At 46.5% G+C, this 20,786-nt stretch overlaps 1 protein-coding gene across 4 annotated transcripts in view; it reads left to right on the top strand.

The window, feature by feature from the left end:
* PIAS1 (protein inhibitor of activated STAT 1) overlaps window positions 1-20,786 on the top strand; it is an 85,656-nt gene that overhangs the window by 48,418 nt on the left and 16,452 nt on the right. For 3 of the 4 annotated variants that reach the window (XM_044283144.1, XM_044283145.1, XM_044283143.1), the window contains exons 4-9: window positions 1,900-1,947; window positions 7,021-7,111; window positions 7,924-8,058; window positions 16,761-16,866; window positions 17,755-17,828; window positions 18,443-18,603. In XM_044283144.1, coding sequence (XP_044139079.1) covers window positions 1,900-1,947; window positions 7,021-7,111; window positions 7,924-8,058; window positions 16,761-16,866; window positions 17,755-17,828; window positions 18,443-18,603 — 615 coding nt within the window. Of the gene's footprint in view, window positions 1-1,899; window positions 1,948-7,020; window positions 7,112-7,923; window positions 8,059-16,760; window positions 16,867-17,754; window positions 17,829-18,442; window positions 18,608-20,786 lie in introns of those variants that run through there. The other variant, XM_044283146.1, reaches the window with a different exon arrangement.

Raw genomic sequence — 20,786 nt, 5'->3', positions numbered from 1 at the left:
TGACCCATACTCTTCATTCTCTGGGTCAGTACAATTATGATTCCCCATATGTATAGGTTTTTTATGTCTAAATTGTGTTAAAATAAATTTAAACTTTGTAAAAAAAAAAGTTATTTTTTTTATTTATTTATTCTGACCCCCATAACTTTTTAATAGTTATGTCTACTGAGCTGTATAGAGGCTAATTTTTTTGCGGAACACTCTGTACTTTTTATTCATACCATTTTGGAGTGTTTGTGACTTTATTACTTTTTTTGTGGTAGGAGAAGCTATGAAAAAATAACAAATTGTCAATTTTTACCCTTTTTCGCCGTATTGTAAAAATATTTTTATATTTGAATGGTATTTACCATTTAAAAAAATATATAATTTGTAATGATATTGAAGCTCATATATAGGCCTATAAAACCAGTTTTTTATTTTGAACAATAATGTATTTTAAAAATGAGTTTATTACTGTCAGTTGCTAATTTCTACTGTTGGCATGCCATCTGGTGGCCAAAATAAGAATTGCAGCATGAATACTGTGGGACTCTCAGCATTGTAAGCAACTACTGACATCCCCATTGGCCACAGGGGATGTTGGTAGGAAGCCTGGGTTTTTGACACTTTAGATGCCGTGATCTCACTCAAACGCTGCATCTAAAGCCTTTAATTACCGCAATTGGCATTATTGCCGGTAACTGTAATTAGCGGCAGGTCTCTGCTGTTTGAAACAGCAGAGACCTGCCGGCCATGACGCCTGCTCGCATGTGTTTGCCTATTGCTCCAGTGCCATACATGTATGTACAGGTTAATTGGAGATGAATTGCAAGTGTTTGGCGTGGTTTTTGAACACCAAATTTACACCAAAATCCATGTTAAAAAAGCTCTGTGGTTACAGGACGTATCGGTCCTTTACACAGGCCGAATATCGTTCATAAGAACACTCTCTGCCCTGATCATTGGCCCATGTAAATATGCCAGCAATCGGCCGACATACAAGCAATTGCCTGTTTATTGATTCATTGCATCTTTTATATAGGCCTAAAAGTTTTCTGCAGCACATCGCCTTGTGGAAACGAGATGTGCTGCAGACCATAGGCAAACTGGGATCCGAACAGTCTAGTTTGTGCATATACCAGTTAACTTGTTATAGAATTGGTCAGTTACTAGGATGTAAAGGACTGTTATCAGTAGCATGTGGCGGGTAATAGTGAATTCTGCAGGGGAACGCTCCCCCATTCATGAGGGATACAGATGCCACTAAAACAGTTCTTCAGTGGAAAGACCTAACTGCAGCACAGACCTCGGCTTCCTAGACCCCTTTAGAGGTCGGCAGATTTATTATTGCTGTCCCAAATTTAGCCAGCATGAAACTAGACCGGCCGAAATGGTGCCATCCTGTTCAGAATAGCGTGTTATGTGGTAAGATTCACTAAGTTTGCCAATACTGCACCAATATATCTTGCCAAAGTAATGGCACAGACTGTCATAGGGGCTGTCCAAGATAATAAAAAATCTCGGACTAGTCCTGGATCAACCTCGAAGAGGTGCGCGTGCCATCATTTGTTATTTTAGGCATTTGGAGGGATTATCCGAGATTCTCAGGTGACCTATTTAATCTGGCACAGTTTACAATTCCCTGCAGCCCTTCCCCCTTTTCTAGGCACTTTCCAGAACGGTCTAGCTAAAGTCAAGTGTCTAATAAACCTAATAAATTGGCCGCTATTTCAGCCAGAATTCTGGGGCATGTTGCTTAGTAAATCTCTGCCATAAAATTCTTGTATGTGGACTCCCAGTAAATTGGGTTAATGGGAGAGCTTATGGACAAGCAGATTATTTTTTTTATTTTTTTTTCATTGCTTGCATTAATGTTTTAGGAATGTTCTGTTCATTTGTTATCTTTCCTTTTTGCAGGGACATCTCTGGAACAAAATGTGACTTCACAGTTCAAGTGCAGCTTAGGTAAACCACTTGCTGCATTCTAGTCTGTCTATCTTAGGCCTCATGCACACAACTGTATGTATTTTGCGGTCTGGAAAATACGGATGGCGTTCATGTGCATTCTGTATTTTACGGAACAGCTGGCCCCTAATAGAACAGTCCTTACCTTGTCTGTAATGCGACAGGAATAGGACCTGTTGTATTTTTATTTATTTTTTTGCAGAACTGAAATGCAGACGAAAAGGAATGCACACAAAGTAACTTCATGTGTGTTTTTTTTTTTTGTGTGGACCCATTGAACTGAATGGTTCCGCATACGGTCCGCAAAAAAACGGAACAGACACACGGGAAGAAAATACATTCATGTGCATGAGGCCTTAGGCTGGGTTCACATAATGTTTTTGCCATCCGTTTAGCGCATATATGTTCTGTTTATAAAATCTATATCACAGCACTCCCTTCACATGCAGCTGTAAGGTGCCCGCGGTGGTCCCTCGATTCAGGACTGAAGACAAAAAGTCTGCAGCACTCCTTGAAATATAGAAAATGTGTTCTTTAGTCACACATGTCAAATTTTGCCAACGTTTCGGTTCTCTCACAGAACCTCACTTGAGAGAGGTTCTGTGAGAGAACCGAAACGTTGGCAAAATTTGACATGTGTGACTAAAGAACACATTTTCTATATTTCAAGGAGTGCTGCGGACTTTCTTTGATATAGATAGATATACACACAGGGCCGGCCTTAGGTGTTCAGGCGCCCTGTGCGAGATAACCTTGTGGCGCCCCCCCCCCCCCCCCCCCCCCCCAAAAAAAAAAAAAAAAAAAAAAACCACTGCTTGTTGCTGGCATCATGGCATAGGCTGGCTGACTATCCAACCAAGTAGTTACCAGCCCTCACACCCCAAAGGCCGGTGTAATGTTTTACTTCCCTAGTTCGTGAGATTTCCCTACCCTCGTCACTTCCGGTCGCACCGGACATGACGTGAGGAGGTGTGCAGCGCCGCGCAGGCGCACAACGGCAGGTTAGGGAAATTTCACAGCAGAGTGCGCATGCGCCAGGAGCCTCGCCGGCGGTTAGGGTAGGGAAAAACTATGGGCCAATGCGCAGGCGCAGTGATCGGATGGATGTTCTCAGCTGAACACCGGCCGACACTGCGCATGCATCGGGAGCCTCACCAGCGGTTAGGGAAGGGAAAAATTACGTACGGGCCAGTGCTTTTTCCCTACCCTAACCGCTGGTGAGGCTACCAGCGCATGCGCAGTGTCGGCCGGTGTCCAGCTGAGAAAATTTGTTTCCAATGTAGTATTAATAACTAAACAATTAAATAATAAACATATTGCATTGTCTACTTACCACCAGGACAATAAGATGATCTGGACTCTGGCTGCAGTCTGGCTCTGGGGACTCCATTGTCACTCTCTTTCCCCCCCCCCCCCCCCTCCCTTGTCACTCTTTCCCCCCCCCTCTCCCTTGTCACTCTCATTATCCCCCCTCTCCCTTGTCACTCTCATTATTCCCCCCCCTCTCCCTTGTCACTCTCATTATCCCCCCTCTCCCTTGTCACTCTCATTATTCCCCCCCCTCTCCCTTGTCACTCTCATTATTCCACCCGCCCTCCCTTGTCACGCTCATTATTCCCCCCCCATCACTCTCATTATTTCCCCCCCCCATCACTCTCATTATTTCCCCCCCCCATCACTCTCATTATTTTCCCCCCCATCACTCTCATTATTTTCCCCCCCCCATCACTCTCATTATTTCCCCCCCCATCACTCTCATTATTTTCCCCCCCCCATCACTCTCATTATTTCCCCCCCCCCATCACTCTCATTATTTCCCCCCCCCCCATCACTCTCATTATTTCCCCCCCCATCACTCTCATTATTTCCCCCCATCACTCTCATTATTCCCCCCCCATCACTCTCATTATTTCCCCCCCCATCACTCTCATTATTTCCCCCCCCATCACTCTCATTATTTCCCCCCCCCCATCACTCTCATTATTTCCCCCCCCCATCACTCTCATTATTTCCCCCCCCCATCACTCTCATTATTTCCCCCCCCCATCACTCTCATTATTTCCCCCCCCCATCACTCTCATTATTCCCCCCCCCATCACTCTCATTATTTCCCCCCCCATCACTCTCATTATTCCCCCCCCATCACTCTCATTATTTCCCCCCCCATCACTCTCATTATTTTCCCCCCCCCATCACTCTCATTATTTCCCCCCCCCCTCACTCTCATTATTTCCCCCCCCATCACTCTCATTATTTCCCCCCCCATCACTCTCATTATTTCCCCCCCCATCACTCTCATTATTTCCCCCCCCATCACTCTCATTATTTCCCCCCCATCACTCTCATTATTTCCCCCCCATCACTCTCATTATTTCCCCCCCCATCACTCTCATTATTTCCCCCCCATCACTCTCATTATTTCCCCCCCCATCACTCTCATTATTTCCCCCCCCCATCACTCTCATTATTCCCCCCCCCATACTCTCATTATTTCCCCCCCCCCACTCTCATTATTTCCCCCCCCCCCACTCTCATTATTTCCCCCCCCATCACTCTCATTATTTCCCCCCCCCCATCACTCTCATTATTTCCCCCCCCCATCACTCTCATTATTTCCCCCCCCCATCACTCTCATTATTTCCCCCCCCCATCACTCTCATTATTTCCCCCCCATCACTCTCATTATTCCCCCCCATCACTCTCATTATCCCCCCCCATCACTCTCATTATTCCCCCCCCCCATCACTCTCATTATTCCCCCCCCCATCACTCTCATTATTCCCCCCCCCATCACTCTCATTATTTCCCCCCCCCATCACTCTCATTATTCCCCCCCCCCCCATCACTCTCATTATTTCCCCCCCCCATCACTCTCATTATTTCCCCCCCCATCACTCTCATTATTCCCCCCCCCCCATCACTCTCATTATTTCCCCCCCCCCCCCATCACTCTCATTATTTCCCCCCCCCATCACTCTCATTATTTTCCCCCCCCCATCACTCTCATTATTTCCCCCCCCCCCATCACTCTCATTATTTCCCCCCCCCTCTCACTATTTCCCCCCCCCATCACTCTCATTATTTCCCCCCCCCATCACTCTCATTATTTCCCCCCCCCCATCACTCTCATTATTTCCCCCCCCCATCACTCTCATTATTTCCCCCCCCCATCACTCTCATTATTTCCCCCCCCCCATCACTCTCATTATTTCCCCCCCCCCCCCATCACTCTCATTATTTCCTCCCCCCTCCCCCCTTGTCACTCTCTTTCTACTCCCACCTCTAGTGTAGCGTGGCCGAGCTCTGTTCGATCCGCGGTACAGGAGCATTTGTTTCCTGTACCCGGCCGGACTGAAAGGAAGTGCACACTAAGTGAGCACTTCCTGTCAGTCCGGCCGGGTACAGGAAACAAAAGCTCCTGTACCGCGGACCTAACAGAGCTCGGCCACGCTACATTAACAGGCGCAGAATTCTTTAGAGCGGCAAGCGCTCAGCCTCAGCCACTCAGGCGGCGCAGAATGAGGGGCGCCGCCAGCCGCCCCCAACTTATATAAGCAACTTTTTTTTTTTAACCGCAACGGGCGCCGGGCGCCCCCTGCTGGGTATAGGGAGGGGGGGGGGGCACCTGCCGCCTCGCCTGCCCATATTACATTGCGGGCTGTCGGCCGCCCGGCGCCCCTGTTGCTATGGCGCCCTGTGCGGCCGCACAGCCCGCACACCCCAAAGGCCGGCCCTGTATACACACACACACACACACACACACACACACACACACACACACACACACACACACACACACACACACACACACACACACACACACACACATCTATATACATATCTCTCTCTCTATCTCTATCGGGTCACATATCTCTATCGGGTCACATATCTCTATCGGGTCACATATCTCTATCGGGTCACATATCTCTGTGGGGTCACATATCTCTGTGGGGGTCACATATCTCTGTGGGGGTCACATATCTCTGTGGGGGTCACATATCTCTGTGGGGGGTCACATATCTCTGTGGGGGGTCACATATCTCTGTGGGGGGTCACATATCTCTGTGGGGGGTCACATATCTCTGTGGGGGGTCACATATCTCTGTGGGGGGTCACATATCTCTGTGGGGGGTCACATATCTCTGTGGGGGGTCACATATCTCTGTGGGGGGTCACATATCTCTGTGGGGGGTCACATATCTCTGTGGGGGGTCACATATCTCTGTGGGGGGTCACATATCTCTGTGGGGGGTCACATATCTCTGTGGGGGGTCACATATCTCTGTGGGGGGTCACATATCTCTGTGGGGGGTCACATATCTCTGTGGGGGGTCACATATCTCTGTGGGGGGTCACATATCTCTGTGGGGGGTCACATATCTCTGTGGGGGGTCACATATCTCTGTGGGGGGTCACATATCTCTGTGGGGGGTCACATATCTCTGTGGGGGGTCACATATCTCTAGGTCGTACCGTTCCTGAGATATTCCCAAAAAATGACCTGCGTTAGCCAATACAAGCCTTTCACTCATATCCCAACTGCCATACACACGGTCACATGTCTCTTATCAGCCAATAGAAGCTCGCAGGCGCACACACACGACACACACACTTACTTTTACTGGGGGAAGGGGTCACTGTTGAAGGTGCGGGCACTGTGGAGGTCACTATTGAAGGGGCGGGGCACTGTGGGGGGTCCAGTGTTATGGGGGATACTGTCTATCTTTTAACGACACACACACAAACATTAAGTGAAATACATGAAATATACCCGTGCTAGAATGCTTTACTTGCAGCCTCCCTCTGTTGCAAAACTACAACTTCCAACATGCCCTGATAGCTGTAGGCTTTCTGGGTATGCTGGGAGTTGTAGTTTTGTGACAGCTGGAGGGCTGCTGGTTGGGAATCCCTGGGTTAATGCATACGATTTTTCACTGGACTCTGCAGACTAGAAAAGAGTGGTGTACTATGCTTTTGTATTGTAGCCCCCCCAAATATATACGTTAAACGTGGCAAAAATGTGAACCCAGCCTTAGATCATATATCAGCCTTTAATCTTGTATCCGCCTATAGATTCTGTCTTTCAGAAACTAGCTGCCCTCAAGAAGACCATTTCCCACCAAACCTGTGTGTTAAAATCAATGGAAAACCCTGCAATCTGCCAGTAAGTGGGCTCCTGCTTAATGTTTTTTTTTTTTGTTTTTTTTTTTGTTTTTTTTTAGAGTTGTCCCCAAGCTATCAGATCTCATAGAATAAGACTCCACCTTCATCCAGCGTAGCTCCTCTACTTTGCCCAGCTGGGCTTTATTTGGCAGCAGTGATGACATGCTTGTATACTCCATGTGACTGCTGAGACCAGTAATTGGATGCAGTGGTATCCTGTGTATAAGAGCACATCATTATTGCAGCTGAGGGGGATAAAATTGGTGTGTTTTAACTTGCGGTCTCTAGTGCACGGGCGACGCCTGGGACGGATTGAGACTGATTCAACTTGAATGGATCCATGATCCGTCCTCACCGCATAAAAAATAAAACTTTCAAATTTTTTTTTTTGCGGTGTGGAGGCACAAACACCACGGAAGCACTCTGTAGTGGTTCCGTGCCTCCGTTCCGCACAGCAGCTTCGGATTGCGGACTCATTCAGGGAAATGCGTCCGCATCCATGATGCGATGAACACAAAGCCGGTGCCCGCATATTGCGGACCGGCTGTTTGTGGGCCGCAATACGGCCACGGCCTTACAAGGGCTGTGTGCATGAGGCCTTACAAGGGCTTGTGTGCATGAGGCCTTACACTGCTGCAGTCATGTGCAGGTGGTCGCAACTTCACCAATGCAGGACAGCAACAGGGAGCGGTGACGTCAGAGCAACGGTGAATTTTCTAGCTGAGTAATTTCACACATCCTCTACTTTTAGCCATGTTTAGTTTCTTTGAGCATCTGCCTTCTATCATTTTATTTATATTTCTATTCTTATAGGGTTATCTTCCGCCAACCAAAAATGGGGTTGAACCAAAGCGACCAAGCCGACCAATCAACATTACCTCACTTGTACGTCTCTCTACAACCGTTCCTAACACCATTGTAGTGTCATGGACAGCTGAAATTGGACGTGTAAGTGCAAAGTTGACTTTATTTTTCTTTTTCTTTTTTTCTCCCCTTTTCAATTAAATAACAAAGTTTACCTTACTTTTGAACGGACTTTGCATTAATCAACATTAGTGTGTGTACATGAGGAATAACACCTATTATGGCCATTGTATGACTTCTGGCATAGCAGTTTTCCTCTGTCCATGGTGAATGTCTGTCTAGTTTGCAGTTCTCCCACAGGTGGTGGATGGAGACTAGTTGCCATCCACTGCACATGAAAAGTAGAGGATAATCTGCTTCCTAACATTGTTACTCAGAAGCAGCCCCAGGATCATGGAGGACATTGCAAAGAAGTACTGACCTGTATAGTTGTTAATAAAGAACTTGTGGTGAGACAGAAGCTGTCTGTGCAGATTTTTCACAAAGTTTTATTACAAAGTTTCTTGCGGTCGCATGTATTATTGATTTATGCAAAGTTCTTTGAAAAGTAATTGACCATTTAAATATTTGTGCACCTTAAGGGAAATTATGGTGGGTGACCTGGAGTGGAGAAGTCCCGAGAATAGCTCATCATGGTAATTAGGGGATGGGCTTATACTTGGAGTGTCTGCTTTGTCTTCCTCGGTGCCATGATACATTGCACCTATATTAGTGGTATTGTGCCTGTCTCGTTGGGAGAAGGGGGGGGGGGGGGGCGGGGCGCGGCGGTATTCAACACTCTTTTGTACCACAATTGAAGAGTTATGTCTCTGTATAATGTGCCTTTTATTATTGAAAGCTGGTTGCAATTTATGAAAATGTCTTGATAACTGAATGACCAACCGAACTGTATATACACAACTCTATCTTCTGTAGGGTTCTCCCCCCCCCCTTTTTTTTTTTTTTTTTTAATTGAAAAATTGTTAATAAAAATGATCTGATTAAAAAAAAAAAATATTGCGCCTCAATCATATCACTTGGAATTTAGCCCCTTCCCAACATATGACGTAATAGTACATCATGGCGGCAGGTGCGTTCCCGCATTTTGACGTATTACGTCATGGTGATCGGGCGGGCACCGGAGCGGTGCACACCTGATCACTGCAGGGGCCTGGCAGTCCCTGGTAGCCGGGCCCCTGCTGTATCCGCCGCCATCGCTGTACAAGCCAATGCCGGCGCATTAACCGCTTCTATGACTCTATCAGCGCTAACCGTTGCATAGAAGGGATTTGCGGCGGGTGAGGGAGCCCATCAGGTCCCCGCACTGCTGTGGTGGGGACACAATGGGTGAGAAGGCTGCCCAATGCCATGCAGAGGCTGCCCAATGCCTTGGACGGCATCAGGACCTGCCTTCTAAGTTTAATTTTAAAAAAAATACGTTTTAAGTTAAAAAAATTTATATGTACCCAAAAAATGGTACTGATAAAAACGTCAACTCTTCCTGCAAAAAATGAGCCCCTGCACAAGATGATTGGCAGATAAATATGGCATTCAGAAAATGGAGACACAAAAACATGCTTTATGTAAAACGAACAAAGAAAGTAAACATTTTTGGAATCTGTGTTTCAACTATCCGGCAAATCGACATCTATGTCCTGGATATTCAAGCGGTTCAATTGAATATCTCTTGCAGCCTCACTCTAGCCATTTGGTCCTATTCTTAGGAGTACTCCAACCATCTAGGTTTGTGCGTGAGCTCCGCACATATTTACCTATTTGTACACATTTATTCATGTATGTATGCTGATATGATGGCACAAAGCTAGTTTGTTTTTGATTTAGTGTATTAATAAAAAACAATTATGCAAAAATACTGTGAGCCAGCCTATATTATTGATTTATTCCCTCTTTTCAGTTCGTAACTGAAAGGCTGAGCTCCAGTAGTTTGCTGGTTGAGCCTTTTCTAAATATTCGACAAAAGAAAGTAAACATATTTGATATCACCGCGTCTGTAACAACCTGCTCTATAAAAATGGCTCATGATCTAACCTGTCAGATGAACGTTGTAAAAAATAAACAGTGCTAAAACGGCAATTTTTTTTGTTACCTTGCCTCACAAAAAACGTAATATAGAGCAATCCCAAAATAGTAGCATTAAAACTGTCACTTTATCCCCTAGTTTCCAAAATGGGGTCACTTTTGGGAGTTTCTGCTGTAGGGGTGCATCAGGGGTGCTTCAAATGGGACATGGTGTCTAAAAACCAGTCCAGCAAAATCTGCCTTTCAAATACCATATGGCGTTCCTTTCCTTCTGCGCCCTGCCGTGCGCCCTTACATTAGTTTACAACTGCATGTCGGGTGTCTCTGTAAGGCTATTTTCACACTAGTGTTTTTCTTTGCCGGCGCTGAGTTCTGTCCTAGGGGCACAAATCCGGAAAAGAGCTGATTAGTTTTATCCCCATGCATTCTGAATGGAGAGTAATCCGTTCAGAATGTCTACAGTTCAGTCTTTTTGACTGATTAGGCTTTTCAAAAAACCGTAGCATGTTGTATTTTTACCTGATCCGTTTTTCCAGTTCCGGTGACGGAATTGAATGCCGGATTCAAACAACGCTAGTGTGAATATAGCCTAAACCTCAGAATCGGGGAAATAAATATGGAGTTTTGTTTGGCTGTTAACCCTCAATGTGTTAAAGAAAAAAATGGATTAAAATGGAAAAATCTGCCCAAAAAGTGAAATTGAATCTACATTTTCCTTTTAATTCTTGTGGAACACCTAAAGGGTTAACAAAGTTTGTAAAATAAGTTCAGAGTAGCTTGAGGGGTGTAGTTTCTACAATGGGGTTGTTTTTTGTTTGTTTTTTTTGGGGGGGGGGGGAGGGTTTATTATGTAAGCCTCACAAAGTGTCTTCAGACCTGAACTGGTCCAATTTTCGAATTGCTGCTAAACTTGTAAGGCTACTTTCACACTTGCGTTCGGAGCGGATCCGTCTGGTGTCTGCACAGACAGATCCGCTCCTATAATGCAGACGATAGGATCCGTTCAGAACGGATCCGTCTGCACTATAGTTTAGAAAAAATTCTAAGTGTGAAAGTTAGTCAGACGGATCCGTCCAGACTTTACATTGAAAGTCAATGGGGGACGGATCCGTTTGAAATTGAGGCATATTGTGTCAACTTCAAACGGATCCGTCCCCATTGACTGACTTACATTGTAAGTCTGGACGGATCCGTTTCGCTCCGCACGGCCAGGCGGACACCCGAACGCTGCAAGCAGCAATCGGGTGTCCGCCTGCTGAACGAAGCGGAGGCCAAACGGTGCTAGACGGAGGCATTCTGAGCGGATCCGCATCCCCTCAGAATGCATTGGGGCCGTACGGACGCGTTCGGGGCCGCTTGTGAGAGCCTTCAAACGGAACTCGCAAGCGGAGCCCCGAACGCTAGTGTGAAATTAGCCTAGGGTCCATTCACACGTCCTGTTTTTTTTCATCCTGAAAAACGGTCCGTTTTTTGCGGATCCGTTGTTCCTGAAAATGTTTCCGTATGTCATCCGTATGTCATCCGTTTTTTGCGGATCCGCAAAAAACGGGAACATGTATACATTTCAATAATCAAATAAAGTTGTTTGGATTTCTTTGAAAAAAAATTGAAAAAAAAAAAAAAAAATATTTGTTATGTGTTTCCAGGAACGGAATCCGCAAAAAACGGATGACATACGGAATGACATCCGAATGTCATCCGTTTTTTGCGGATCCATTGACTTTGTATTGTACCAGGATCCGATTTTTCAGGACAAGAATAGGACATGTTTTATATTTAAACGGACATGCGGAACGGAACAACGGAAACGGACAGCACACATTGTGCTGTCCGATTTTTTCCAGGACCCATTGAAAATGAATGGGTCCAGATCTGGTCCTGATCTGTTCCTGAAAAAACGGAACAGATCAGGAAAGAAAAAACGGACGTGTGAATGGACCCTAAACCTTATAACGTCCCCAAAAAATAAAATGACATTTACAAAATGATGCAAACATAAAGTAGACATATGGGGAATGTTAAGTAATAAATATTTTGGGGTATCACTTTTTGTTTTAAAAGCAGATAAATTGAAAATTGCAAATTTTTCAAACTTTTTGGTAAATTTGGGATTTTTTCATAAATAAAGGTGAAATATATTGATTCAAATTTATGGCTCATGAAGTACAATGTGTCACGAGAAAACAATCTCAGCATGGCTTGCATAAGTAAAAGCGTTCCAAAGTTATTACCACATAATGTGATATGTCAGATTTGCGAAAACTGGCCCGGGCAGGAAGGTGAAAACTGGCCCGGGGTACAAGGTTCGGGTTATCTAAGTATTCCGTTATGTATTCCGCTACCGCGGACCTTAAGTTAGTCTATGGGAGTGCAATCCATAACAGAATTCTTGGATAATCCGAACCTTGTACATCGAACTTGAAAACACAGATTCACTCATCCCTACTTGTGAGTTGTACAGTCTACAGCGTATAAACGTAGGTCCCTTTTCAGACACGCCTTAGTCTGTGGTTACATGGTGTGACATGCTCCACAAAGGGTTTTGGTCTCATGACTTGCTGTTGTGCGACCCATAACCATTTGAGTCACATGTCACTGTGTAGGTTCACATCGCAGTTTCATTTTCCATTCTGATCCATCAGAAGAACAAAAACCCAAAACGTATCCTATATTTTCAGCATCAGTTATGCTTGTTTTGCATCTGTTTTAGCCTTTTCCGTCTGAGATCCCTTATTTTGGAGAGAATAAAAAGTCCTTTTGTGGAGGACTTTCTACTGTCTAAAATAGGGATGCCCAACCTGCAGCCCTCCAGCTGTTGCAAAACTACAACTCCCAGTATGCCCATGCAGCCTACAGCTGGCAGGGCATGATGGGAGTTGTAGTTTCTCGCCCAGTTTCCTTGGGGGACACAGAAGACCTTGGGTATAGCTCATCTCCATAGGAGGCGTGACACTAAGTGAAGACTGTTAAGCCCCTCCTCCACAGCTATACCCTCAGCCTGGAGAGAGAGACTGCCAGTTTTTTCTTAGTGTCATTGTGCCAGCACGTTGCCGGCCAGGTGCATGACCCCCATCTATGGCGGATGCTCGCGCTCTCCTGGGATGCCATGTGCACCCCTCCCCCTTTTTGGGAGGATCACTGCACTTTCACCAAATACGTTGCGGGCCGTGAGCATGGCTCTAACAGGGGTGCGCTGCTTGCACTCCCTTTAGAAATGGTGCTGGCCTTGTGCATGACCACTTCTCATTCCATGGGCGGAAATTTGTACGCTCACGAGATTCACGGCTGTCCTTGTGTATGCTGTACTGGACGTTCCCCTTTCTTGGGCGGAGTAGTTGCACTCTCACGGAATTCGGTGTTGGGTGGATTATTGCACAATCATTTAATGCTAGGATAATCAGGTGCATGCTTCCCTTTTCAGGGCCCTTGCACTCTTGCCATCTGCAGAGTTGCCAGGTACCTTTCCCCCCCCCTTTTTTCCGGGCGGGCTACTTGCGTTCCTTCGCATGCCGGTACTGGTCTTGTGCATAGCTCCTTTTCAGGTTGCACTTTACACTTCCGTGGATACTGTGGGACGCTGTGGCTGTGCGCTCTGTGCGTTGTTTGGGCCGTGTATGCCTTCTCCTCCCGTGGGTGGGTTGGCCTTCTCGCTGCCTGCAGGGTTGCTAGTTCGTATGCCTCCCTTCTTCCTGCGACATACGTTTTTCTCTCTGGGGTGGGGTTGCTTGTCGCAAGCTTTGCACTCTTCTCTGAGGAGATCTTCTGTCCACTTGTGAGCCTAAGGTGTTGTTGTCCAACACGCAACAATGAATGCTCAATGTATTCACAGCTGTATATCTTGTATATACGTAGTCGAGCTCTGCTGGCTCGCTACTGCACTGAGCTGAGTGGTACCCATTCTCCGGTGTGGTCCCGTTGTTTCGGCACCCACCATGTTCGTTGGCCTTTCCACCTGGGGTGGATGATGCGTACCCATTCGTCCTCTCGTGACATTGGGTACGTTCCTTGATGCGTACCCATTCGTCCTCTCGTGACATTGTTTCCCTACGCAACCGGTCGGGGTCGAGAGTGTTGTCTGCAGTGCCGCTCGACCTCTACGTTGGCTCTGGCGGGACTACCTGGCCTACTACCATTTCCTCCTCTCGGATGCAGTGTGGTATGGGTCCTTCCTATTGGCGCCCTTTGCGCTCCAGTCTGTTGCTACCGGGTTCAAACTGCTCCTCTCGGGTAGATCGCCCAACTCTTCTTGGGTGCTTGATTATCCAGGTCCTGGGGACCTCCACTTTGGTTTCTTCAGGGTATTCGCCTGCTGCGAGGCGGTGTGCAGGTCGTCTCAGAGTAGAGGGGATTCGGCTCTGCCTTTCCTCGCCGGCTCGGTTTTTTTAAGCTTCTGCTCTGGGTTTGTCGCTCCAATGTGGCTTCTGCCCCGGCCAGGCCTCAGAGGCTGTTCCGTCGTTGCCCCCCCTCCTCTGGGGTGAGCATGGTTGTTCAATTGGATGGTTCCGGTGTTACTTGCGGTCTCGTACCATCTCCCTCGTTCTCGCTGGTAGTGCTAGCTGTTTGCCGGGCCTACCGCGTTTTGTCCTCCCACTGGGTGCAGATTGCTTTTCCGTCTGGGCGTATGGTCCTGTGGGACTTACTTTCTCGGTGACTTGGGAGGACTGCCCTTCGGTCAAGATTGTCCTTGGATCTCCCACACGGGGCTGTAGAACTCCTTCTTTGGTGGCTACATCGACTTAGATTTGGCCTGTCTTGTCTGGGCATCTGTCTGATGCTGGGCAGACCCTTCTGGGTTCTTCCGTCTGTCCTTCTGCTCCCCCACGCCGGTTGGATGCGGGGCTGTGTTGTTCGGGGGCCGACAGGACCGTGGTTTCCGATTCTTCGGCCGTGTTACTGGTCTGCGCCTGATCGCTTTGGGTTTTTTCCCGCTTGCTGGGTGATTCCTGCGAGCACGCTAGTGTTCGCTCCCGACTGCTTAGTCCAGGTTTGGTTGTCGAACTTAGGGTTCTTACCTGGGGTTTTGTGGGTAGCGGGGCATTCCCCCACTCTGCCTTTCTCGCCCTTGGTTCTGTCTTTCTCTAGTCCAGCCTGACCCTGGGACTGGGACTCTGTTACTTGAAGTGTCAAGTGTCCGTGCTGTCCTTCCCCTTCCAGTGTTTCCTGGGCCTTGTCATGACCTTCTTCCACAGAGTGGCTCTTTGGTTCCTCTTTCTCGTTTCCTGGTTCCGCCCTGGGACCTACATACTGAACTCTCGGCGCTCCAATCTTTCCCTTGGAGCCGTTGCGGAAGTTCTCCCTACTCCTTCTGTCCTGTACAGTTGTGTTTCTGTTGTCATCATGTCTGACGGGTGCCTGATTGGCGGCCCTTCGTGTTCTGTGCCTTCTGTCCTTTTCCAGGACGGGGCTGTTCTCCGTCCTGTCCCTTCCTTCCTTCTGACGGTGGTATCTGCCTTCTTGTCAACGAGGCTTTCGTCCTTTTCCTCCCATCGCCGGGAACGGTCGCTTATCGTTTGGAGGTTGTTGGGCCTTGCAGTTGTTTACTTGGAGATCTCCGACTCTGTCGGCGTTCGGTCTCTTGTGTTTCCAGGAGGTCAGTGCAAAGGTTGATGGCCTCCAGGGTGGCTTCCTCCGCTTTCTCAGAGTGGCTTTTGCTGTGGTTATCGCACCAATGGCAGGGTTCTGCTTTCGGTGTCACCGTTCATTTCACCAGAGCGGTCGGTGCCTCCTGGGGCGGAGGCGTTAGGTTTCGGCCATTCATTTGTGCAAGGCGGTCACTTTTTCCTTGTGCACCTTACCGAGTTCTACAGGGTGCATACTCGGGCTTCGGCGTATGCTGCCTTGGGCCGCCTGGTCTGCAGGCGGTGGTTTCTTGATTCCTTCTGGTGCTTTGCCTTGGTGCTGTGGTCCCTCCCCTCTTGGACTGCTATTGAACGTCCCAAGGTCTTCTGTGTCCCCCAAGGAAACTGGGCGAGAAAACGAGATTTTTGTATAACTTACCAGTAAAATCTCTTTCTCGCTCTTTCCTTGGGGGACACAGCACCCACCCATTCTTGTTTTTTCTTTACACGGTTTCCGAGTTTGTTTTACCCGTTGGGTAGTTGGCTTGTTGGTTCCACTTTTGGACTTTGCCTTTTTTCACTACTTGGACACGCAACTGGCAGTCTCTCTCTCCAGGCTGAGGGTATAGCTGTGGAGGAGGGGCTTAACAGTCTTCACTTAGTGTCACGCCTCCTATGGAGATGAGCTATACCCAAGGTCTTCTGTGTCCCCCAAGGAAAGAGCGAGAGAGATTTTACTGGTAAGTTATACAAAAATCTCGTTTTTACAACAGCTGGAGGACCGCAAGTTGAGCATCCCTGGTCTAAAATACTGAATCTGACAGAAATGGCTTATACTGATGTAAAATGAGCATAACTGACGCTCAAAATGAACTATCAGTGTTTTTATTTTTATTTTTTATTTTTTCCTGTTCCGACAGATCAGTAGAATGGAAAGCGAAACTGTAATGTGAACCTGGCCTAAGCCATACTTGTCTGCAACCTGCTGATACACCACTGTGAGCTCTGATTTGGCTGTAAAAAAAAAAAACATCCCAATCCCACAAATGTTGCAAGTTACACACAACTTGCTTTGTGGTCTATGATGGCGATGACATGTGCAACCTGCAGAGGACTATTGCTCAAGGCCCATAGAATGGAGGGCCGAAAAGCTGCCGGATGTCTGTTTTCCAACAGTGAACTTGCACTGAACTCTGATCTGTTTTGCAGAATTTTTCACTGGCTGTATACCTGGTTAAGCAGTTGTCGTCATCTATTTTATTTCAACGACTCAGAGCGAAAGGAATCCGCAATCCAGACCATTCCAGAGCACTCAGTAAGTTTATTATTATTATTTATTTTTTTATTTTTTATTATACATATTACTGTCAAAAATAAAAAATAAAATCCTGTCCCACTATATTCTCTGTGGTTACACTGTTACCTCACTCCCTAACCCTGGGTTCAGACCTGAGCGTTCTGAAAGGAGCGCTCTGTATGCGCGATTGTACGGGCGTTTACAGAGACAAGCGAACGCACATTGTCGCACGTTCCCGAATTTCTATATACGGGGGAACGCGCGACAAAACGCCCCAAAAAAGCTCAAGAACTTGTTTGAGCGTCGGGCGTTTTACAGCGCGATCGTACGCGCTGTAAAACGCCCAGGTGAGAACCATTCCCATAGGGAAGCATTGGTTTCTCCTTGAGCGTTTTACAGCGCGTAGGAACGCGCTGTAAAACGCTCAGGTGTGGACTTAGGGTAAAGCCTCATGCACACGACTGTTGTGTGTTTTTGTGGTCCGCAAATTGCAGATCCGCAAAACACGGATGGCGTCCGTTTGCGTTCCGCAATTTGCGGAAGGCCGCGGACAGCCATTGATATAACAGCCTATTCTTGTCCACAAAACAGACAAGAACAGGACAGGGTTTTTTTTTTTTTTTTTTTTTTGCGGACAACAGAACGGAGCAACGGATGAGGAAAGCACACAGAGTGTTGTCTGCATCTTTTGCGGCCCCATTGAAGTGAATGGGTTCGCATCCAAGCCACAAATACTGCGGCTCGGATGCTGACCAGAACAACGGTCGTGTGCCTGAGGCCTAACTCTGTAAACTTTGTTTTTGGAAATAGTGGCTTCAAAGTAAGAAAGTATAAATTGAAACCATTTGCGGGATAGAGCGACATATCTTTGTGCCTTTTTACCATATGATGCATCTTTCCTCATAGTCAAAGAAAAGCTCACAGCAGATCCCGACAGTGAAATTGCAACCACAAGTTTACGGGTTTCACTGCTGTGTCCGGTAAGGTGTAATACAGGCCAAGTGCTTCATAGTTTGTCTACCTTGATATTGTATTCGTCAAAACGATGGTGTACTGTGTAGAAAATATTATAAAAGGTCCCTGTAACCACATAGTGCTCTTGGATTTGGTATTACAAATCAGTAGTATTCACACATAAGAGAATGTCCTGTATAGGTCTCTTATTACACAGATCTCAGCCCAGAATATGTGCACCCTCTCTGATCATACCGCCACTCACCTCTGTGTCATTATTTTGAACTTGTGCCCCTTTTAGACTTTTGTCGATATCACACCTAGTTGCTATACATGTCTCAGGGAGCACCAAAGGCTTTCAGGCATGAACCATATCATAGCCCTTAGTGATGGGTCACAAATTCCTTTATGAATTTTTAAAATCCAATAGCGACAAGTGAAGTCTGGTGCACCTAGCCTTTCTGCTGTCTGAGGTGAAAGTTGAAGTGCGCTTCAACAATGGAAGCGTGCGTTTCCTGCAGCCCTGCCGCCGTCCCCACTTGTCTGTGGGGTTGTGCTGCCTGAGGCGATTGCCTCCCCTAATTGCCAGTGTGACCCTGAGTGACGGAATCTATTTTATTATTGTTGGTTTAAATTTTAGCTGGGAAAGATGCGCCTGGCCATCCCTTGCCGATCGCTTACCTGCTCCCACCTCCAATGTTTTGATGCCACGTTGTACATACAGATGAATGAGAAGAAGCCTACGTGGGTGTGTCCTGTGTGTGACAAGAAGGCACCGTATGAGCATCTAATCATTGATGGGTGAGCATATTATAGATGTGATCCTCACAAGGAGAGTGTTTGTTTGAAGTGGAGACCTGAATTGGCTAGTGTGCACTAACGCTACTGGAGAATATTGACCTGACCGCTGCAGGCCAGTGGCTGATTGGTCTATGGTTATTATATGCCTTTAATATAGAAGAGCATCATGTGGCCCGCTAAGAGATTCCCTGCTTTTGTGACAACCCCATGTGCCTGATTATAGAAGAGTATAAGGGGAGTATATATCAAAACTGGCGTGAGATGCTGCTTAATGTACTAAGAGACAGAAGATTCTTAACAAATTGGGCGCATCTCTGCCCTGCCGTGCGCCAGAAACTGACGTATACGCCAGATACAGGCTGTTGTAGATTTCAGCCTTAACTTCCGCCACTCTCTGGCAAAAGTTTTATAGTGAAGGTGGAACAAAGCCCCGCCCACATACGCTAAGCCCCACCCTTTTTATGCACCACTTCGGCGCAGAGACGAGAAGCCTAAACAGTTGCAAATTATGGCGTACATAATAATGTATGACTTTTTTACGCTAGAATAATGGCGTAATTAGCTTAAAGAGATTGTCACCTCGTTTTAGCTTATAGAGATGCGGACATGCACGGCTTGATCCCCGCTAGCATGTCTGCAATATACCGGTCGTATAGGGCTGTGTGCTCTTATTGTGTTTTTAAAAAGTAATTTTATAGATATGTAAATTAGTCTTTTAAGGTGCATTGTACTCTGAGCATTTCTTAAAGGGATTCTGTCACCTCATTTTCGGTTATAGAGCTGCGGACATGCACGGCCAGATCACCGCTAGCATGTCCGCAATATACCTGTCCCATAAAGCTGTGTCCCTTTTTATGGTGTTTAAAAAAATGATTTTAGCGATATATAAAGGAGCCCAAGGGGCTGTACTAACCTTCCTGCCCAGCCACGCCCCCTGTGAAGGAGACTAACATCGCCTGCGTCCTCCGAATTTCCTCCTTGCTCACAGATTGCCGTAATCTCTCGATGCGTGAGCTCGCGCATGCGCAGTTTCTTCCCGGAGGCTGATACCAGCACAGGGAAGGAACACTATACCGCCACTGCGCATGTGCGAGCTCACTCATCGCGAGATTAAGGCAATCTAACTGTGACGAAAGGAGGAGATTCGGAGGACATAGGCGGTGCTGGGCTCCTTCACAGGCGGGTGTGGCTGGGCAGGAAGAAGGTTAGTACAGCCCCTTGGGCTCCTTACCAGGCTCATTTATATATCTATAAAATCACTTTTAAAACACTATTGCGGAGATGCTAGCAGCGATCTAGCTGTGCATGTCCGCAGCTCTATAACCTAAAACGAGGTGACAGAATCCCTTTAAGAAATGCTCATAGAGTACAATGTACCGAACCACTTTAGATGGATGAGCTGCTGTCCAGTAGATTTTCTAGTACAGGCCTCCTCTTGTATCCTCTTCCATGTGAATCACTAACACCCTGTAGTGGATGTGTAATCTAACACCACACCTCATCTGAAGTCTTAGTGCTTGAAAGCTGGCCAGATGTAATTGGACTCCCACTGCTTTTCAGGAGACGTTTGGTCTCCACCACATCTTATGACTGACAGTCTAAGTAACTTGACACTCTGAAAGTAGAGCACATAGAGCTCTGACTTTTCCAGTTATTTTATTGTTTGTGTATTATAAAGTTTTTTGTTTTATGACTTTTTATCTATGCAATTATTAAACTTAGATTTTGTCAAGGGAATTGTTTAACCCCTTCAGGACCCTGACGTTTTTCACCTCCCTGCCTAATTTTGCAAATCTGACATGTCACTTTGTGGTAATAAATTTGGCATGTTTTTACTTATCCAAGCAATTATAAGATTGTTGTGACGCATCATACTTCATGTTGGTGGTAAATTTGAGTCTATATGTTTAACTTTTTTTACTTTTTGTTACCTTTTTTATTTATTTTTTCTCTGCTTTTGAGACGGATATCTCCTAAAATGGTTACTAGTTAACATTCGCCATATGTCTACTTTATGTTGGCATCATTTTGTAAATATAACTTTCATTTTTTTCGGATGTTAGAAGGCTTAGAATTTTAGAGGCAATTTTCATGAAAATTTCTAAGACCAACTTTTTTTTTATGGACAAATTCAGTTCTGAATTGACACTGAGGGGGTTTACGTAATAGAAACAAAGAAGCAT

This window comes from Bufo gargarizans, chromosome 2 (assembly GCF_014858855.1).
Source record: "Bufo gargarizans isolate SCDJY-AF-19 chromosome 2, ASM1485885v1, whole genome shotgun sequence".
Lineage (NCBI taxonomy): Eukaryota > Metazoa > Chordata > Amphibia > Anura > Bufonidae > Bufo > Bufo gargarizans.
Note: the sequence above shows the minus strand (reverse complement) of the source record. Positions and strands in the feature narration are given on the sequence as shown.